General features: G+C 39.8%; 1 protein-coding gene across 15 annotated transcripts in view; it reads left to right on the top strand.

Annotated features, from left to right (window-relative positions):
* Positions 1-15,336, top strand: part of ENTPD5 (ectonucleoside triphosphate diphosphohydrolase 5 (inactive)) — a 45,150-nt gene extending 29,814 nt beyond the window's left edge. For 13 of the 15 annotated variants that reach the window (XM_081795955.1, XM_081795958.1, XM_081795960.1 and 10 more), the window contains 10 exons: positions 2,989-3,064; positions 3,343-3,378; positions 3,710-3,798; positions 4,110-4,189; positions 4,792-4,853; positions 6,051-6,152; positions 7,317-7,457; positions 8,192-8,248; positions 12,138-12,253; positions 14,709-15,336. In XM_081795955.1, coding sequence (XP_081652081.1) covers positions 2,989-3,064; positions 3,343-3,378; positions 3,710-3,798; positions 4,110-4,189; positions 4,792-4,853; positions 6,051-6,152; positions 7,317-7,457; positions 8,192-8,248; positions 12,138-12,253; positions 14,709-14,795 — 846 coding nt within the window. In that variant the 3' untranslated portion in view covers positions 14,796-15,336. The remainder of the gene's footprint in view (positions 1-2,988; positions 3,065-3,342; positions 3,379-3,709; positions 3,799-4,109; positions 4,190-4,791; positions 4,854-6,050; positions 6,153-7,316; positions 7,458-8,191; positions 8,249-12,137; positions 12,254-14,708) is intronic. The other 2 variants (XM_081795967.1, XM_081795965.1) reach the window with 1 other exon arrangement.
* The last annotated feature ends 3,520 nt before the right edge of the window (positions 15,337-18,856 follow it).

Here is an 18,856-nt window from a genome sequence, read left to right as displayed (position 1 = left end):
TATTCAAGTAAAAAATTTAAGTAGAGAAGTTTTTTTAAACTCAGTATTTTTAGCATTATTGTGCATACTTATTTTGCATAAAACATGCAAACTCTAGGGGTGCCTGGGTGGCTCAGTTGGTTAAGCATCCGACTCTTGATTTCAGCTCAGGTCATGATCTCGTGGTTTGTGAGTTGAGTCTTGCATCGGGCTTTGTGCTGATAGTGCGGAGCCTGCTTGGAATTCTGCTTCCCTCTCTTTCTGCCCCTTTCCCACTTGCTCTCTCTCTCTCAAAATAAATAAAAAATCAACTTCAAAAAAATTATTGAAGGGGGGGTGCCTGGGTAGCTCAGTTAGTTAAGTGTCCACCTTTGGCTCAGGTCACGATCTCACAGCTTGTGAGTTTGAGCCTTGCGTCAGGCTCTGTGCTCACAGCTCAGAGCCTGGAGCCTGCTTCAGATTCTGTGTCTCCTCTCTCTCTGCTCCTCCCCTGCTCATGCTCTCTCTTTCTCTCAAAAATAAACATTAAAAAAATTTTTGGGGTGGCTCAATTGATTGAATGTCCGACTTTGGCTCAGGTCATGATCTCACGGTTCATAGGTTCGTACCCCACATCAGGTTCTGCGCCTGGAGACAGCTCAGAGCCTGGAACCTGCTTGCAATTCTGTATCTCCCTCCCTCTCTGCCCCTCCCCTGCTTGTGCGCTCTCTGTCTCTCAAAAAGGAATAAATAAACATTTTAAAAAATAAAAAAAATGTTTTAATAAAAAATTATTTTTAAAAACATGCAGACTAATAAGATTTAAATTATGTATGAAGAATATTTACAAGTAGGATCCCATTATAACAAAAATTACAACAAAAAATTATTCTATATTATCAGTGTGTAATTCAGAGCTCAAAATCCATTTTCCTTTGACTGTCAACACAGAGCATTTAAGTCCCTTGTCCAAGGACAAGCTGCCTAGCATGTTTGCATGAGAATCTGAATCCTGATTCCTTATTCATGTATTCATTTATATTCAGCATATGAGTGCTGAGCATTGGTGAGGTTACCAGGGACATGCTGCCTGGAGCAAAAAATGACAGTCCGTGCCGTGATGGAACTTACATTCTGGTTGCAAGGAGACAGAAAGTAAACAACTAAACAACTCACTACAAAGTATGTCAGGTGCTGTAGATGCTATGGAGAAAGAAAAGCAAGGGAAGGCAGCTAGGGAATGCTGGTAGTCAATGTGGAGGGATGCTATTTTTAATAGGGTGGTCAGGAAAGACTGTTGATAAGATGCATTTGATCAGAGACCTGAGAAGAGTAAAGAAGCAAGCTATACAAGACATTTGTAGAAGAATATTCCAAGCTGAAGCAATAGCAGGTGAAAAGCCTAAATCAGGGAAAATGCTTGGTATATTCAAGGAACAGCATCCAGGAGGTCAATGTAGCTGGAAGGGAGTGAGTGATGGAAGTAGGAGATGAGATCAGAGAGGTGTGAGGGGTTTATTATGTAGGGCCTTAAAGGCAAGTGTAAGAACTTTCACTTTTTCTCCAAGAAGTAAGTCATTGGAGGGTCTTGAGAGGCAGCATCTGACATCTGTTTTAAAAGCACACTGTGGCTGTTGTGTTGAGAATAAACTGTGAGCAGGGGAGAAGAGTGGAGAGGACAAGAGCAGAAACTCTCTGTGTTTACTACTGTTTGCTTATCTATCTTCTCTTTAAAAACTTGTTTATAGACCACTGGGTTTTCCTGGATGAAACAGGGTCCAGAGGTCACCACATGAAGTGTTTCATCCTATCAGGAATTAAAACAGCCAGTAGACCAGAGTTCCTTCTATTCCTGTTTGGAAGTCTCCCTCTGCCTCATGATAATCATATAAAAAAAAAATAAGACATAACACCCATATAATTGACCTCTATTTGTGGAGAGTCAAGAGTGTGTGAGAGATATTAATTCCCATTTCCTAAAATAGGATAAATAAGTCTAGACCTGGGGTCTCTGGACTCTTGAGGCCTCAGCCATGTGCCAGAATCTAACAGGGGCTGAGAGCAGAGTACTCCAGCCCGTGGACATGAGTCCTCTTTACCCGCAAGGGCAAAGACCTGCAGAATTTGATGGGAGAGCAGAAGAAATGTTTCTGTAGCCTCAGGAGCTGCCCAGGCCCAACTCTTCTCTACCATCCATTTATCTTGTCATCTAAGAAATGAAGTGGGAAAAGGTCCTCTTAGCCTCCAGTGTGCCCAGGCAAAATTAATAAGGTGTTTTTTTTAAAAAATTACAGGATCCCAATTTGAGCCGAGTCAAATGTATGCCCTTTCTTAGGTCCAGTTCACCTATAAATGTAGACAGCGGTTGAGATTTACTTATTTTTTAAAAATTTTTATGTTTATTTTTGAGAGAGAGCATGAGCAGGGGAGGGGCAAAGAGAGAGGGAGACAGAGGATCCAAGCAGGCTCTGTGCTGTCAATACAGAGCCCAGTGTGAGGCTCAGACTCACAAACCTTAAGATCCTGACCTGAGCTGAAGTCAGACACTTAACCCACTGAGCCACCCAGGTTCCCCTGGTTGAGATTTACTTTAAAGTCAGAGTAATCCCTGTGTTTTTGTTTTTACAAGAAACCGACAATGGTTTGTGTAGTTCCCTTCTCTGGTTTTTTAGAGAAAAGGAATGAGTTCTGCTAGGGGTGCCTGGGTGGTTTAGTCAGTTAAGCGTCCAACTTCGGCTCAGCTCATGATCTCAGGGGTTGTGAGTTCGAGCCCCACATTGGGCTTTCTGCTGTCAGCACAGAGCCAATCTCAGAGTCCTCTTTGGATCCTCTGTGCCCCTTTCTCTGCCCCTCCTCTGCTCATTCTCTCTCTCTTTCAAAATAAATAAATAAACTTAAAAAAAATAAATGTGTTCTAAAATTTTATTTAGGAAAATAAAGAGTGTAGTTTTCTAAACCTTATACGATATAGCCAAAGTATGGAAATCTTTATTGCCTTAGGGAATCCAGGTTTTTTCCCTTTTTCTTTAGGTAAGAGAAATCTTCAAGAAGTCACCTTTCCTGGTACCAAATGACAGTGTTAGCATCATGGATGGATCTTATGAAGGTGGGAGAGGTGTTAGTACATGTTCTGGGGGGAGCGGGCCAGGGTTAATAAATATTTTGATTAAAGGAACTGGGAACAGAGGTGGAGGTGCTGAAGTAAAAGGAACTAAATGAGGAGAAACACACAAGGAGGGATGGGATGACAGGAAATTGAAGGACAGGGAGAAGGAATACGTGTTTTAGACACAAAATTTAGAGAAAAAAAAACAAAACTGGGGTCGAGGAAGATTAGGGAAAAATGCTCTTGAGATGTAATCCTTGTTTTTCTCTGTCTTTCAGGTATATTAGCTTGGGTTACTGTGAATTTTCTGACAGGTAATACATTCTCAAGTTTATTCAGAGATATTAACTGGGTTTCACATGAGGGTCCGAGCAAAAAAAATCCCATTTTGCTTGTATTGTGCTTTAAAAAAAAAGAAAGGAAGGAAAGAAACTATAAGAAGTTACTGTTTATACCTGTCTTCAAGGCCTCAGCTACAGCAAGAATCCTTCTAGGTTAGCGTTCACCTATACCCTTCGGGGCCAGGGAGCAGTGGAATACTTACGAAACACCTACAATATACAAGAGCAGGACAGAGATTGCAGACAGAGGAGTGTTGAGCTGTCCAGGAAGCAGAAGATATTCAGAGCTGGCTCTCATTCACAGGTCAGCTGCATGGCCAGAGCCGGGAAACTGTGGGGACCCTGGACCTCGGGGGGGCCTCCACCCAAATCACATTCCTACCCCAGTTTAAGGTGAGTCATTTATATGAAGGCCTGGTTAGCAACCCACTTGGCAAGCATATCATGGTGCCAAGAAAGTGGTACCCCATTTTAGGACAGCAGCTCTACCACAAATAGTCTGAGTGGAGTCAGTTAATAACTGGGTGTACTTCCCCTTGCTCCCTCATTGTTCAGAGTCCCTTTGATTCCTCCATCCCTTTGAGATTAGCAGCTTAGTCTGTGTTTCTTTTCTGATTTCTTGGGGGAGGGACAGGGATGGTGGTGGTAACACCTCCAAATGCTTGCAGATCCTGAATAGTCTTTTTGCTTTTTCTGATTTGCAGAAGACCCTGGAACAAACCCCTAGGGGCTACCTCACTTCATTTGAGATGTTTAACAGCACTTATAAGCTCTATACACATAGGTGAGGAGGGGGACATGGAGGAACAATATTTCATGTTGTATGATTCTCCTAACTTTCCAAAGCATTTTCACATCTGTTACTGCATCTGACCAGCCTCACAAAGTTTTTGCCAATCCGCAAAGGTCTAATAACTGAAACCATAGCTCAAGGACCCAAGAGATTTCTCCATTCTTGGCCTCAGAAGTGTATAACTTAAAGAGTTAAAAGTTTTCTGTAGAGAGAACTCTTGGAGAAACTTCAGCCAAAGCTCTGTACCAATTCCTTTGAGTTTGCTTTCAGATGTTCTAAATCTGGCCGTGGATTTGATCACACTGGGGCTGGAAGCTAAGATAATGAGAGCTTTTCTGGGGATGGTTCCCAAGGTCGGACTGTACGAAGTGTCACTATCTCTGGCCTTTAAATCATAGGCATGGAAAGTTCTGGATGGCCTTGATCTAAACTGCAGAAATTACCACTTGTCCACACAAGATGAAGAGGTTGCAGAGAACGAGGTTTTCCTCCCTCAGAGGGAGACACAGAAACCATGCTACTTTGGAAAGAGGTAGCTTTAGGTTGGAGAGCTTCAGGACCAACATGAAATTAGTCAATCCTATATTTTACAGTTACTTGGGATTTGGATTAAAAGCTGCAAGACTAGCAACCCTGGGAGCCCTGGAAACAGAAGGTTCGTCTGGGTACCTGTGTGGTTGGGGTATGGTGAGAGTGACATCAGTATTCAGCTTGCCTTTCCCCTTTCTTGACAGTGATTCTGTGGAGGAAAGCTTTACGCCAAATTAGGAAGCATGTGTTGTATACTGGACCTGATAATAGCAAATTCCTTTTCTACTTTATGTTGTGTTCAGTAGTTTTGGTATATATTATTAGCCATTTCTGGAATGAAGGCTATATATATAGGGGGAACAGCCTGTGACCAGAAGGCTGAAGTGTGCAGAAATTCAAGGTTTGAAGAGTGAATTTGGCAGAAGCTTTTTCAAGCCCTTAGTTTTACGTGGGGGGTGCAGAAAGCAGTCCACTTGCAAGAAGCACCCACTGCAAGGGTGCAGTCCACTTGCAAGATGGAGTAACTGAACAACTTTATTCATCTCTTTCAACGTGGTTGAACATTTAAGATCTCAGCTTTTGGGGTCAGGTAGAACTGGCTTCAGCCAGCTTTTTGATTTTGGGCAAGTTAGCTAACCTTTCTGTGCCTCTTTCCTCCCTTTATCTGAGATTTTGCATTTAATGTACTTTCTATGGTGCCTGCCTGGCTCGCAGTAAACTATTACTGTGAGAAGAGTAGAAGCGAATTTTTTACCTTTTTAAAAATTTTTTAAAAAAAATTCTTTTTTTAATGTTTATTTATTTGGGGGGGGGGGAGGGGCAGAGAGAGAGGGAGACATAGAATCCGAAGCAGGCTCCAGGCTCTGAGCTGTCAGTATAGAGCCCGACACAAGGCTCGAACCCACAAACCATGAGATCATGACCTGAGATGAAGTCGGAGCTTAACTGACTGAGCCACCCAGGTGCCCCTACCTTTTTTTTTTTTTAGAAAGGAGGGAACATATTCCATTGTAGGTTTTGGGTTTCTTTGAGATGTGATAAAAACCATGAACCTTTCTGCCAAATACACATATACACAAAAATTTATAGTTTCAGGAGGTTCACCAACCCCACAAAGCCCATCTATGAACCCTGAGTTAAGAATTCCTGTCATAGGACCCAGTCATGGAACTACCTACTTTGGTAATTCCTTTCAACTTTACTGTCTTCTTGCATTTGTGTGTGCATGTGTCTTTCACACATTCTATCTCTCTGTCTCTCTCTCTCTCTCTCACACATACACACACCCTTGCTTCTTACTTCGTGGTCTGGCTTCTTTCAGGGATTGATGGACACACTTTCCGAAGTGCCTGTCTACCAAGATGGTTGGAAGCAGAGTGGATCTTTGGGGGCGTGAAATACCATTATGGTGGCAACAAAGAAGGCAAGTGATGTGTTTTCACTGGTTGAAATTACCTTTACAGTAGAAGTCTGGAAAAGTCCCACAGGAGATGTTTTTCAGAACTTAAGAGAGGCTTGTCTTTTGCAGGGACTCATTCCAAATAGATCTTGGTATGCCTTTAAGGAATAGTATGAAGTGACAGTGAACAAGGCACTGTCTCTCTGTCCTGCTCTTTCCCTGCCCAAGTGTTGTAGACCCATTAGAAGCCTGTTCTTAACCTAGGTCTGATGCCCTCAGCAAGGAGGAACACTATTTCAAATTCAGTTAATGTTTAGCTTTTTATTTTATTTTTTACTTAAAAAAATTTTTTTTAAACATTTATTTATTTTTGAGACAGAGAGCATGAACAGGGGAGGGTCAGAGAAAGAGGGAGACACACAATCTGAAACAGGCTCCAGGCTCTGAGCTGTCAGCACAGAGCCCGACGTGGGGCTCGAACCCACGGACCGCGAGATCATGACCTGAGCCAAAGTCGGACACTTAACCGACTAAGCCACCCAGGAGCCCCTTTTTTTACTTTTTTAAAGTTTATTTTTTAAGTGTATTTATTTTGAGAGAGACAGAAACAGCATGAGCATGAGAGGGGCAGAGAGAGAAGGAGAGAAAGAGAATCTCAAGCAGGCTCAACACTGTTAGCACAGGACCTGATGCAGGGATTGATCTCATGATCTGAGCCAAAATCAAGAGTCAACCTCTTAGCCAACTGAGCCAGCCAGGCGCCCCATTGTTTAGCTTTTTAAATAATATTATATACATTTAAAACTGAGACCATGAGAAAAAGAATTCATCTCAGGTATTATAAAAAGCAGAGATCTTAAAGTCAAGATAAAAAACTCAATTTTTCCAGTGAAGGAAGCAGGTGAGCCTTCTGGATGCTCCTCATGAATACCATGGCATGTAAGGCTAGGCAGTAGCTTCAGGTTAGGTATGGCTATTTTGGTGAACACAGGTTAGGGAGGGGAGCTGCCATGGGGAAGCAGGTACCTTTCCTCCAGAGTGACAGGACTGTGGAAGTTTGCTCAGCTTTGTAAGCCCTTTGTCCTCAGCCCCAGCATCTGCTTTCATTGATCCTCCTGCTGTTTCTTTGTTGGCTCCAGAGAGCTCTTATTTTTCTCACATTGTGCTTGTACACTCTTGCCCTGGCAGGGGAAATGGGCTTTGAGCCCTGCTACACTGAAGTGCTGAGGGTGGTCCAAGGAAAACTTCACCAGCCAGATGAGGTCCAGAGAAGTTCCTTCTATGCTTTCTCTTACTATTATGATCGTGCTGTTGACACAGACATGATTGGTAAGTTTACTCCAGGTATCAGTCTAGGGAGGAAGCTGGGCAAACCTGTGGTGGGGAAGGGAAAGGGAGAAAAGGAGAATGTTAAATGCTTCATCATGAGTGATCACCTTACTTCTTCTCCATTGCTGGCTATTGAATGACCTTAGTCACTGCAATGGAAGGATGAATATGATTTAGAATCTTTTGGAGCTGGAAAGTGGCCTAAGCAAATACTTATGAAATCTTTTTTTTTTTTTTTTACATTTTTATTGAGGTATAATTAACATAAAATGTGAATATTTAAAGTGTATAATTTATTGTTTTGACATATGTGTATACCCATTAAGCCATCAACAAATTCAAAATAATATATCCATTACCCCAAAAAGTTTTCTCCTCCCCCTTTATAACTTTTATTTTCTTATCACAATAGTACTGCTTTTTGTTGGTTCTGTGAATGAATGTATGTATGTGATCTGTCATGGCCTGAGATATGAGTTAATTTCCTATTTTCTGGGTTTTTTTAATAGGTCATTTTTTATTGTGGTTAAATATACATAGAATAATTATAAATGAATTAGACCACATAGATTGTGTTGCATGGATATGTCATGTTTGTTTATCCCATCTTGTAATGTTGGAAATTTTACTTCTAGTAAAAATTTACTTTAGTTTTTCATTATTATAAATTTCACTAGGATGAATTTCCTTGTTTCCTTGAAGGCTTTTTGACATCAGCTACTGTTTCATTTTAGATTATGAAACAGGGGGTGTTTTAAAAGTTGAAGATTTTGAAAGAAAAGCAAGGGAAGGTAAGTGCCAGTGGGAACCCTTGAAGGCGAGTCCATGAGGCTGTGCCTGCCAACTCTAATGACCTTAAAGTGACCCAAAGCACCACAGTCAGCAGAAAGCCGCTCAGAAGGCTGGTTTCATGTTTTTGCCAGGAGTTAAAAGCATCAAGTGGCATAGAAAACCATGGGAATACAAGAAGCTTTGGGGAAATGATGAAAACCTTTTCTTCTTTCTATATTTCTTCCTTTCTTCCTTTTTCCCCCCTATTATTGAAGTATAATTGACATACAATTTTATATCAGTTTTAGGTGTACAACATATAGATTCAACAATTCTGTACATTACCCAGTGCTCACCACGATAATATACTCATGATCTGTCTCCGTACAACATTATTATAGTACTATTGAGTGTATTCCCTGTGGTGTAATTTTCATCTCTGTGACTTATTTATTTTACGGCTAGAATTTTGTACCTCTTAATCTCCTTCATCTATTTTGCCCATTCCCCCCCCCATCTCCCCTCTGGCAACAACCAGTTCTGTCTATTTAAGAGTTCAGTTTTTTCTTTATTTGTTCATTTGTCTTGGGTTGTTTTGAATTCTACATATAAGTGAAATCATGTAAGTGAAATCATATCTGTGTGACTTAGCATAATACCCTCTAGGTCTGTTCATGTTGTCCCAAGTGGCAAGATATTCTTTTTTTATGGTTGAGTACTATTCCATTGGTGTGTGTGCACGCACACACCACCTCTTCTTTATCCATTTATCTACCAGTGGACACTTGGGCTGCTTCCATAAGTTGGCTGTTGTAAATAATGGTACAGTATATACAGGGGTGCTTATATCTTTTTGAATTAGTGTTTTCATTTTCTTTGGGTAAATAAGCAGTAAAAGAATTACTAGATCATATGGTATTTCTATTTTTAATTTTTTGAGGAACCTCCATACTATTATCCACAGTAGCACTGCCAGTTTACATCCCTACCAACAGTACATGAGGGTTCCCTTCTCTCTGCATCCTTGCTAACACTTTTATTTCTTTTTTGATATTAGCCATTCTGATTGGTGTGAAGTGATACCTCATTATGGTTTTGATATGCATTTCCCTGATGATGAGTTATGTTGAGCATCTTTTCTTTTTTCTTTTCAAATTTTAATTTAAACTCTAGTTAATTAACATATACAGTGCAATATTGGTTTCAGGAGTAGAATTCAGTGATTCATCACTTACATACAACACCCCGTCCTCATCGTAATAAGTGCCCTCCTTAGTATCCATCACCCATCTAGCCCATCCCCCACCCACCTCCCTCCATCAACCCTCTGACCCATAAAAGTCTCTTATGGTTTGTTTCCCTCTCTCTTTTTTTTTTACCCTCTCCCATATGTTCATCTGTTGTGTTTCTTAAGTTCCACATATAAGTGAAATCCTATGATATTTGTCTTTTTCTGACTGACTTACTTCACTTAGCGTAATACTCTCTAGCTCCATCCATGTCATTATAAATGGCAAGATTTCATTCTTTTTGATGGCTGAGTAATACTCTATTATATACATGTGAGATAGATAGATATAGATATATATAGATATCTATATATATCTATATCTATCTATCTCACATATATATCACATCATCTTTATCCACTCATAGGTCAGTGGACATTTGGGCTGTTTCCATAATTTGGGTATTGTAGATAATGCTGCTATAAGATTGGGGTGCATGTATCCCTCCGAATTAGTATTTTTGTATTCTTTGGGTAAATACCTAGGAGTACAACTGCTGGATCATAAGGTAGTTCTATTTTTAACCTTTTGAGGAACCTCTATACTGTTGTCCAGAGTGGCTGCACCAGTTTGCATTCCCACCCTTCCTCTGCATCCTTGCCAACAGTTGTTATTTCTTGTGTTGTTAATTTTAGCCATTCTGACAGGTGTGAGTTATCTCATCATGGCTTTGATTTGTATTTCACTGATGAGCGATGTTGAGCATCTTTTCATGTGTCTGTCAGCCATCTGGATGTCTTCTTTGGGAAAATGTCTATTCATGTCTTCTGCCCATTTCTTAACTGGATTATTTGGTGTTTGGGTGTTGAGTTTGATAAATTCTTCATAGATTTTGGATACTAACCCTTTATTGGGGATGTCATTTGCGGGTATCTTCTCCCATTCTGTAGGCTGCCTTTTAGTTTTGTTGATTGTTTCCTTCACTTATCTTGATGAAGTCCCAATAGTTCATTTTTGCTTTTGTTTCCCTTGCCTCTTGCAACATGTCTAGTAAGAAGTGAGCATCTTTTCACGTGTCTGTTGGATATCTGTATGTTTTCCTTGGAAGAATGTCTATTCAGTTCCTTTGCCCATTTTCTTTTTCAAATAGTTTAGTAAAGATGTATTTCTCCTAAAGTGGATAATATAAGCAAATTATACTTTTTTGTACAATTCACATATTGCATGAAATACTAAAACATAAATTTTAGACATTTGAAAATTATATGGAAATATGACTACATGTGATAAAATTAGATTATTTAGACAAGTTTTAAGATTGAGACTGCATTAAAAATGATGGTAGAGGTTGACGTGATTGAAAATAAAAAAATTTGTATATGGGAAAAGGCATCATCTATAAAGTTAATGGATGGAATAATAAACTTAACATTATTTGCAGCATTATAAATAGATAATAAAAATAAAATAGGTAAAGGCTAATAACACTAGCATATAAAACAGTCCTAAAATTATGAACACTTTATATATAAAAGTTAATATCAAACTGTATTAAATCGTCACTAAAGAAAAATAAGCTGTATCTGTTTTCTTTTTTTTAATGTTTATTTTTGAGAGAGAGGGGGGAGGGGAGGGGCAGAGGAGAGGCACACACAGAATCCAAAGTAGACCCTAGGTTCTGAGTTGTCAGCACAGAACCTGACGCAGGGCTCGAACTCAGAACCAGGAGATCATGACCTGATCCAAAGTCGGATGCTTAACCCACTGAGCCACCTAAGAACCCTGTTGTATCAGTTTTCTATTGCTGTGATATCAAGTTACCATAAATGGAGTGCCTTTGCCCATTTTTAAATAGGATTGTCTGTTTCTTTGGTGTCGAGTTGTGTAAGTTCTTTATGTATTTTGGATACAGCCCCTTACTGGGCGTACCATTTGCAAATATCTTCTATTCAGTAAGTTGCCTTTTTGTTTTGTCAATGGTTTCCTTTGCTTTGCAAAAGGTTTTTAATTTGATGTAGTCCCAAGAGTTTATTTTTGTTTTTGTTTCCCTTGCCTGGGGAGATATATCCATAAATATGTTGCTAAGGCCCGTGTCCAAGAGATTCCTGTCTGTTTTGTTTTAAGAGTTTTACAGTTTTAGGTCTCACATTTAGGTATTTAGTCTAGTTTGAGTTTATTTTTATGTATGGTGCTCTTCCTTTTTTTTTTTTTTAAATTGAAATAGTGTTATCAGTGTTAATGAAATACTGAGCACCAAAATATATGGGAAATAGCCACAAGGGCTTCTTTGAGAGCATCCATGGAAATACAGATAAATGCTCTTATCCACTGGCCCCAAAGTAGGGCTACTGGTATTTCTCTGTCTTCTGGGCCTTAGCATTAATAATAGGTAAGGGACTTAGTTGAATTAAGCCCCAACAACAGGTAATAGAAATTTAGCAAATAAACCAGGATCCCAGGCACCTTTGAGTAAAGAAGATGTGACATCAGAAATGTGCAAATTCTTAAGCACCGTGGCCTTACAGAGGTTGTCAGTGCACAGTTGTAGTCTTTAAGACTCCCAGGTGCTAGCCAAATGGAGAATTCTGCTTTGCTTATCCTAAGTGTGTATTTTGAGAAAATCCTACACTTGTCAGTTAGCCTCAAACTTGAATTCCACTCTTCACTCTCTCCCTTTCAGTGTGTGATAACTTGGAAAACTTCGCCTCAGGCAGTCCTTTCCTATGCATGGATCTCAGTTACATCACAGCCTTGTTGAAGGATGGCTTTGGCTTTGCAGACAGTACTGTCTTACAGGTAAGAGAGATGGTACTGAAATCATGTAACAGTCTACTTATTTGGGAATTAGGAAGATTTAAGAACTTGTTTAGTAATAAAAGTGGCTGCAGGTGGAATTATGAGGTGTTTATGTTAGGGCTATGGACAAGGCACTCTGCAAGACACCATGAATGTGGGAAATTAGCTTGATGGAATGGTAACTTTTTTTTTTTTTTTAAATGTTTTCATTTATTTTTGAGAGAGAGCATGAGCGGGGGAGGGGCAGAGAGCGAGGGAGACACAGAATCTGAAGCAGGCTCCAGGCTCTGAGCTGTCAGCACAGAGCCCGACGTAGGGCTCAAACCCATGAGCTGTGAGATGATGACCTGAGCTAAAGTCGGACGCTTAACCGACTGAGCCACCCAGGCTCCCTGATGCAATGGTAACTTCTAAGTATATTCCCAGGCAAGCTATCCTAGGGGTCACAGAGCAGAAAGGCTTGCATCCCAAATTAAGATGCCCAAGTCACATGGTTTATTGAATCAAATTCAAAACTCAGGGCAAGAAGCAAAGGGAAAGAAATAGGATAGGTGAGAACATATAGGATAGGGTGGAAATGGGCAGGCTGGAAATGCCATACTTCTTAATTCCTGGGTTCATATGTCCTGCATCTCTCTCTCTCTGCTGATAGTGCAGTTATAAGTACTAGAGCTGATCAAGGGGGTACAAGGATCAAGGGGGTGCCTGGGTCTGTCACACAAATTTGCTCTATTCGGAGAGGCAGAGGGGCAGGTACAATGGCTAGTAGCATTCACTCATTACCCTATTAGATGGTTTTATTCGGCAGAGGACAAAAGGATGTCACCAGTGAGTGGCTTATTCAAGTTCTCATTAATGTTGAATGCCTTGTGTATATGTAGTATGTCCTATATATTTTATATGTGCCTCATATATTTAGTGCCTCTTGAATCTTGTGTCCCTTTTTGTCCTGCTGTCTCTGTCCATTTGTTTAGGTACATGCAGGCTCCATTTCGTAGTAACTTATTTATCTATTCTAAACACATCTTATGTGTTTTATCCATCCCATTTATTTTCTTGTCTTCTGTACCATAATTGTATAATTGTACATTATGGTTACAAAGATGATTAAAATGAAATCTTGTCCTCAAATAGCATATAATCTATTAACGGAGGTGTGACAAAAATATAAGTACGGCACAGGCAACTTTGTACTTTGGGGTCAAATAAGTAGGCCGTACTTTGTTTTTGAAGTGCCCTTGCAGGGGTGCCTGGGTGGCTCAGTCAGTTAAACGTTCAACTTTGACTCAGGTCATGATATCACAGCTCGTGAGTTCGAGCGCCACGTTGGGCTCTGTGCTAATAGCTCAGAGCCCAGAGCCTGCTTCAGATTCTGTGTCTCCCTCTTGGCCCTTCCCCTGCTCATGTGCATGCACGCTCACTCTCTCTCAAAAATAAATAAACATTGAAGTACCCTTGCTTGCATCATTTCCCCTTCCTGTTTCCTCAATTCCAGATGAGTTTATATTGCCCTATTTCTTGTGTTACACAGATTTCATAAACTCATAAACTTTGTACTAAGGTATTTGGATTTCATGTGTTGTATCTGACAAGAATATTGGCATTTAAGGTACTTAACAAAGAATTACTTGCTAGTAGAATGTAGATTTCATCTGGTCAACAAAGAAGGATTGTGTCATAAGAAATTAGTCCTAGAAAAAAAGACTAAAACCAATCCACTGGTCTCCAAACTTTTTTGTGTGTGGTGTTATCAGTAGTGGCATTATTGTTTAACAAAAGATACAGAATGACAGTAAAATTAATCAAAGTGGAGCTATGTGGTTGAAGTGGAGGAATGAGGCCTGGAAGGATCAGCATTTGGCCTCCTTTTCTCCTTTGAAGCACTTCCAAGAACTCCTAAGATTCTGAAGAAAACAATTTGATAAATACTAATCTGATCTTCTTTTATGTATTGGAAGAAATCAGGTTTAAACATTTGCCCAAAGTCACTGAACTGATTGAGACACAACCTGGCCTAGAATGCCTTAAATGCCTTGGTTGGTTATTAATTAGTGCTTAAGAAAATTCAGTTGTTTATAAACTATGAATTGTGAAGTTTAATATGTTCTTTCCTACCCCTAAATTGATTCCTGCCTCCTGTTGTATTTTGTTTCGGGATTAGGGAAAAGAATTCAAAAGCCTGTTTGTCTAAAAGGTCCTGTCTAGAAGGCCTGGGTAAGACCACTTCCAAGCCAGAAGATTCAGAGATCAGATTGGCAGGTGTAGGGGCAATAAGCCACGGCAAGAGGGAAACCTTATAGAGAGTGGTAGTGGGAAGCCTCCAAAGACTGGCTACTCCAAATTTTACCTTGATTTGGCCATGTGTGATCTTTGTAGATATTCTCTACCTGTGTCATGCTTGCCAGAGTTGAAAATGAAATAAAAATGTGAACTTTTTTTTTTTTCTACTCAACAGCTCTCAAAGAAAGTGAACAACATAGAGACAGGCTGGGCCTTGGGGGCCACCTTTCACCTGCTGCAGTCTCTGGGGATCTCCCACTGAGGCCAGGCCCTTCTTCTGAGGATTGCATTTGCCAACAACCTTTTTAAAGGTAGAAGGAGAGAGGACTCAGTCATGTTCTGAGCTAGTCTGAGGATAGCCTGGACTGAAGCCCAGCAGCTCAATTCATCAGGAGGAAGGAGCTTTTGGAGACAGGTCTTGCCCTTGAGTCTGGAGATTTGGGTCTAATTAATTCTGTATATCTAATGTGAACTCTTGACCTTACCACTCTGCTTGCACAGCTGGCACCAGAGTCTAAATCTTTGAGATTCTTTGTGTGTCACAGCCAAAAGGAAAAGCTTTGAAATTAACCTTGGAGAGCCCAGGGACAGGTCCCTGGGAACCAAAGAAAAATCTCATTTCAGCCCTTTGAGTGCCTCATTCCTTTGAACGTATTAATTTTCCTCTTAACACGCTACACTAAGCCCACTGATTGCAATCCCATGACCTATCAACACCAGTAATTTTTCCTCCTCCCTACACATTGCCACGTCCCACCCTCTTTCCACTCACCTCCCCTAAAAACAAAAACAAAAACAAAAACCTGGTTTATGCTTTTCATGTGTAACTCCAAGGGAGAGAAAAGGTAACATATCTGAAATTGTGTGATCCTGCTTTGTGCCAGTTCTTGGCAAGATAGAGAGCAACTCCTCACTGTGCAGACCCCAGCCTAAAAAAGGAGTCTATTTGATCTCTAGGACAAGGTTTGGGAGAGTGTGGCTCCCTTGAATAGACCTTCTCTTAATCAGGCAATCCTGGGATTAATTAACATATCCAACTTTATAGGAATGTATGTGTATTCAGTGCCAGTTCCTCCTCCCAGGAAAATGTGTTTATAGTTAATTTCTCATCCTAAATGAGTTTTCTTTGTATTTCTAAGAAATTCATCTACTCTGGCTTTTGGTCTGTGCTCAGATGCCTTTGGCTGTGCTGTGCAAGGGTCTCTAGATTTGGGTCACAGCTCCTTGCAGTTTGCCCTTTTATTCTCTCCGTTTGTAGTCGTATCTCTTTCTGCTCTGACCCTGATAATTTTAGCTAACTTCCTCTAAATTATTTTTTAGTTCCAGGGTTTCTGGTACCTTTCTTGATGGTACCTAATATTTGATTTGGTTGGCCATTTTGGCCCACATCAGTACGGTGGATTCTCTTTTTGTTTGAGTGTTGAGAGCTCTTGATTTTGTGAATTATTTCCCCTAAAATTAATTATCTTTTCTTGTGTGTGTGTAGTGGTGGCGGGGTGGGGGTTGTTTTTTGTGTTTTTTTTACAGGATCATCATCTGCTTCTTATCTACCCACTCAAGTGCTCTTAGACTTCAAAGATCTTTGTATAGTCTGGCTCCTTTACCTTAGCTCTTTGCTTCCAGCTTCTTTCTAACAAAGTTTGCATGTCCCCAAACTTGTAGTCTTCACAGTAGACTCTTTCAGCTCTTTCAAACAAGTGTTAAATATACCTGGCCCTCACACTAGTTCCTGGGGAAACTTATTTCTTAGTCATTCCATTGAGTCAATAAATATTTAACATCTGATATGTGCAAGTAGGCAAATTTCTATATCCTCATCCCCCAAATTTTGTTTTTTAATTCAATGTGGAATTTCTTCAGATACTTCTTTTATTATACTGAGGTCACTTTTATACCTACTGTCTTCCTCAAAAGATGCTACATAATTAAATAGAATCTTTAGAAAGTTGAAAACTACCAAAGATAAAACCCAGTCTTCTGCCCATTGCAGAATTCCCTGAACATTTCCAATTGGTTATTATTCATCTTCTGTTTAGGCATGTGTTTGGACAGCTTATTCCATTTTTGGACTTTGCTGATGTTAAAAGAAAATCTCTTTTATATTGAGCTGAAATTAGCTATCTTCTCAGTGGTCTTAGATCTGCTCTGATCTCTCCTTCCACAGCCTTTCAATCTTTGGAGAAAACTTCCAAGTCCTTTATGGTATCTTCTTTAACATACCATATGGCTTCTTTTCAAAAACAAAAAACAAAAAACAGGGTGCTGGAACCAGTCATCATACACTAAATGTTGTTCCATATAATTAGGGAGAGAGACTGTTTCCTCTAGTAGAAACCAAGTTTTCCCAAGAGGTAAGCTGTGTTCACTAGACTCATCCAGCTTGATGGGGCTGGAGAGGTAAGATTCCATGGTCTTTAGCACCACAGCTTGTCTGTGAGGCTTATAAATAGGAGCCAAGTATTGTTCACCCAACTCCTTTGGTCATCCCAGATACCTTCAGAAATCTGTAGGTAGAAATCAGTAGATGCAGTAGTATTCCAGAAGTGTATCTACATATATTCTGATTCCCTTGATGAGAACATCTGGACAATTAATTTATCCAGTTTAGGAGCAACTTGGAATAAGAATTTTTATTTCTTAGAAAAAAATTTTCTATAATGTCCTTTCTGCCCCTTAGTGTACCTTTTGGGCCTCTTATTGAGGGGTCATATAGAGTCTAATGTTGCTGGTTAAGTTTCCTTTCTCTAAATGTGTAAGATTTCAAACACTAAGGACATGGCCTGGCACATAATGAATGTTGTGTTGTTACATCATCATCATATGAAGAACATCTTCTGTGGGTCGTGGAGGTTTACAAGATGTGCCTTAAAATTCTTCCTGTCCTGCCTGATTTGGTTGGTGTATTTTTGGAGTCCACGTTCTTCTTACCTGGGCTACCTTTCCATTTTTTGTGAAAGATGATCTTTTTTCCCTATGGTGACCTTTCTGGACCCTGCTAGTACTCACACAACTTTTCACAGTAACTGCCCTATTCCATTCTGGCCATATTTTCCCTGAGATTACAGGAAGTTTCATGACTGTCACTTTCTTTAGTATCTTTACAAATTTTCTGCATTCGCCTGTAAAGCTCCCCCTGTGGTAACAAGTTTCTCATCCCTTCAAAAATTATTCCCAAGAATAGCTTAGTTTGGTTCAAAAGCAGACGGTTTCTTCTCATTTCATCTTCAAATCGGACTTTTGGGCAAGATATTTTTTACAGTGTACAAATAACAATGGATGCACAAATCTATAAAAGGATTCTCTGGGACCATGAAGTGAGCTTTTCGAAAACCCAGAGCAAGACACCCTTTCTCCCACAGGTCAGCCACTAGTCTACAACCAAACATGTATGTGATTCTGCTGCTAATTGACTTTCCCCTTTGACCTGGTTCCTGAGGTCTTCAAACCTGTGCAATTATTTATTGTTTTATTACTGAACAGACAATGGTGTCCCAGAGAGGAACCATAAATAAAATTGAATTCTGGTGCTGTGATAAGGAAGTAATTAACATTAAGAAGATTTTTTTTTTTTTTTCAGGAAGTCCAGTGTGCACCTTTAACCAAGGTTAAAGCAATTTATGTTTAATTTGCATTGTTAGGGATTTTGAAACAGCAGTTGTAACAAAAATGCATGAATTGGGTATTTTTAATTTTTATCTTAATCAGAAAGCAATTGTGTAAATTTATGACCAGCATTAAAAAGAATTACATAAATCTTTATTATATAAGTTTCTGGTGTGTAGCTTTATAATTCGTCTGTGTATACTACCAAGTGATCACCACCACAAACCTAGTCACCGTACCGTCGACCACCTCCTCCTCTGGTAACCACTGGTCTATTCTCTATAAGGTTTTTATTTTGTTTGCCCTTTTGTTTTTTGAGATCCACATACGAGTGAAACTGACTTTTCTCCAGTATACGTGTTCTTGGCTCCTTTGTGGTAAAATAATTGCCCCGATATGCGTGGGTTTATTTCTGGGCTCTCAGTTCTGTTCCATTTGATCTCTGTGTCTGTTTTTGTACCCATACCATGCTGTTTTGATTATTACAGCTTTGTAGTTTGAAATAGTTTGAAATCAGGGAGCTTGATACCTCCAGCTTTGTTCTTCTTTCTCAAGATTGCTTTGGCTATTCGGGATCTTTTGTAGTTCCATACAAATTTTAGAATTAGTTGTTCTAATTCTGTGAAGTATGCCATTGGAATTTTAAGAGCTATTGCATTGAATCTGTAGATGCCTTTGAGTTGTGTGGGCATTTTAGTATTAATTCTCCTAATCCATAAG

This window comes from Panthera onca, chromosome B3 (assembly GCF_046562875.1).
Source record: "Panthera onca isolate mPanOnc1 chromosome B3, mPanOnc1 haplotype 2, whole genome shotgun sequence".
NCBI classification, from domain to species: Eukaryota; Metazoa; Chordata; class Mammalia; order Carnivora; family Felidae; genus Panthera; species Panthera onca.
Note: the sequence above shows the minus strand (reverse complement) of the source record. Positions and strands in the feature narration are given on the sequence as shown.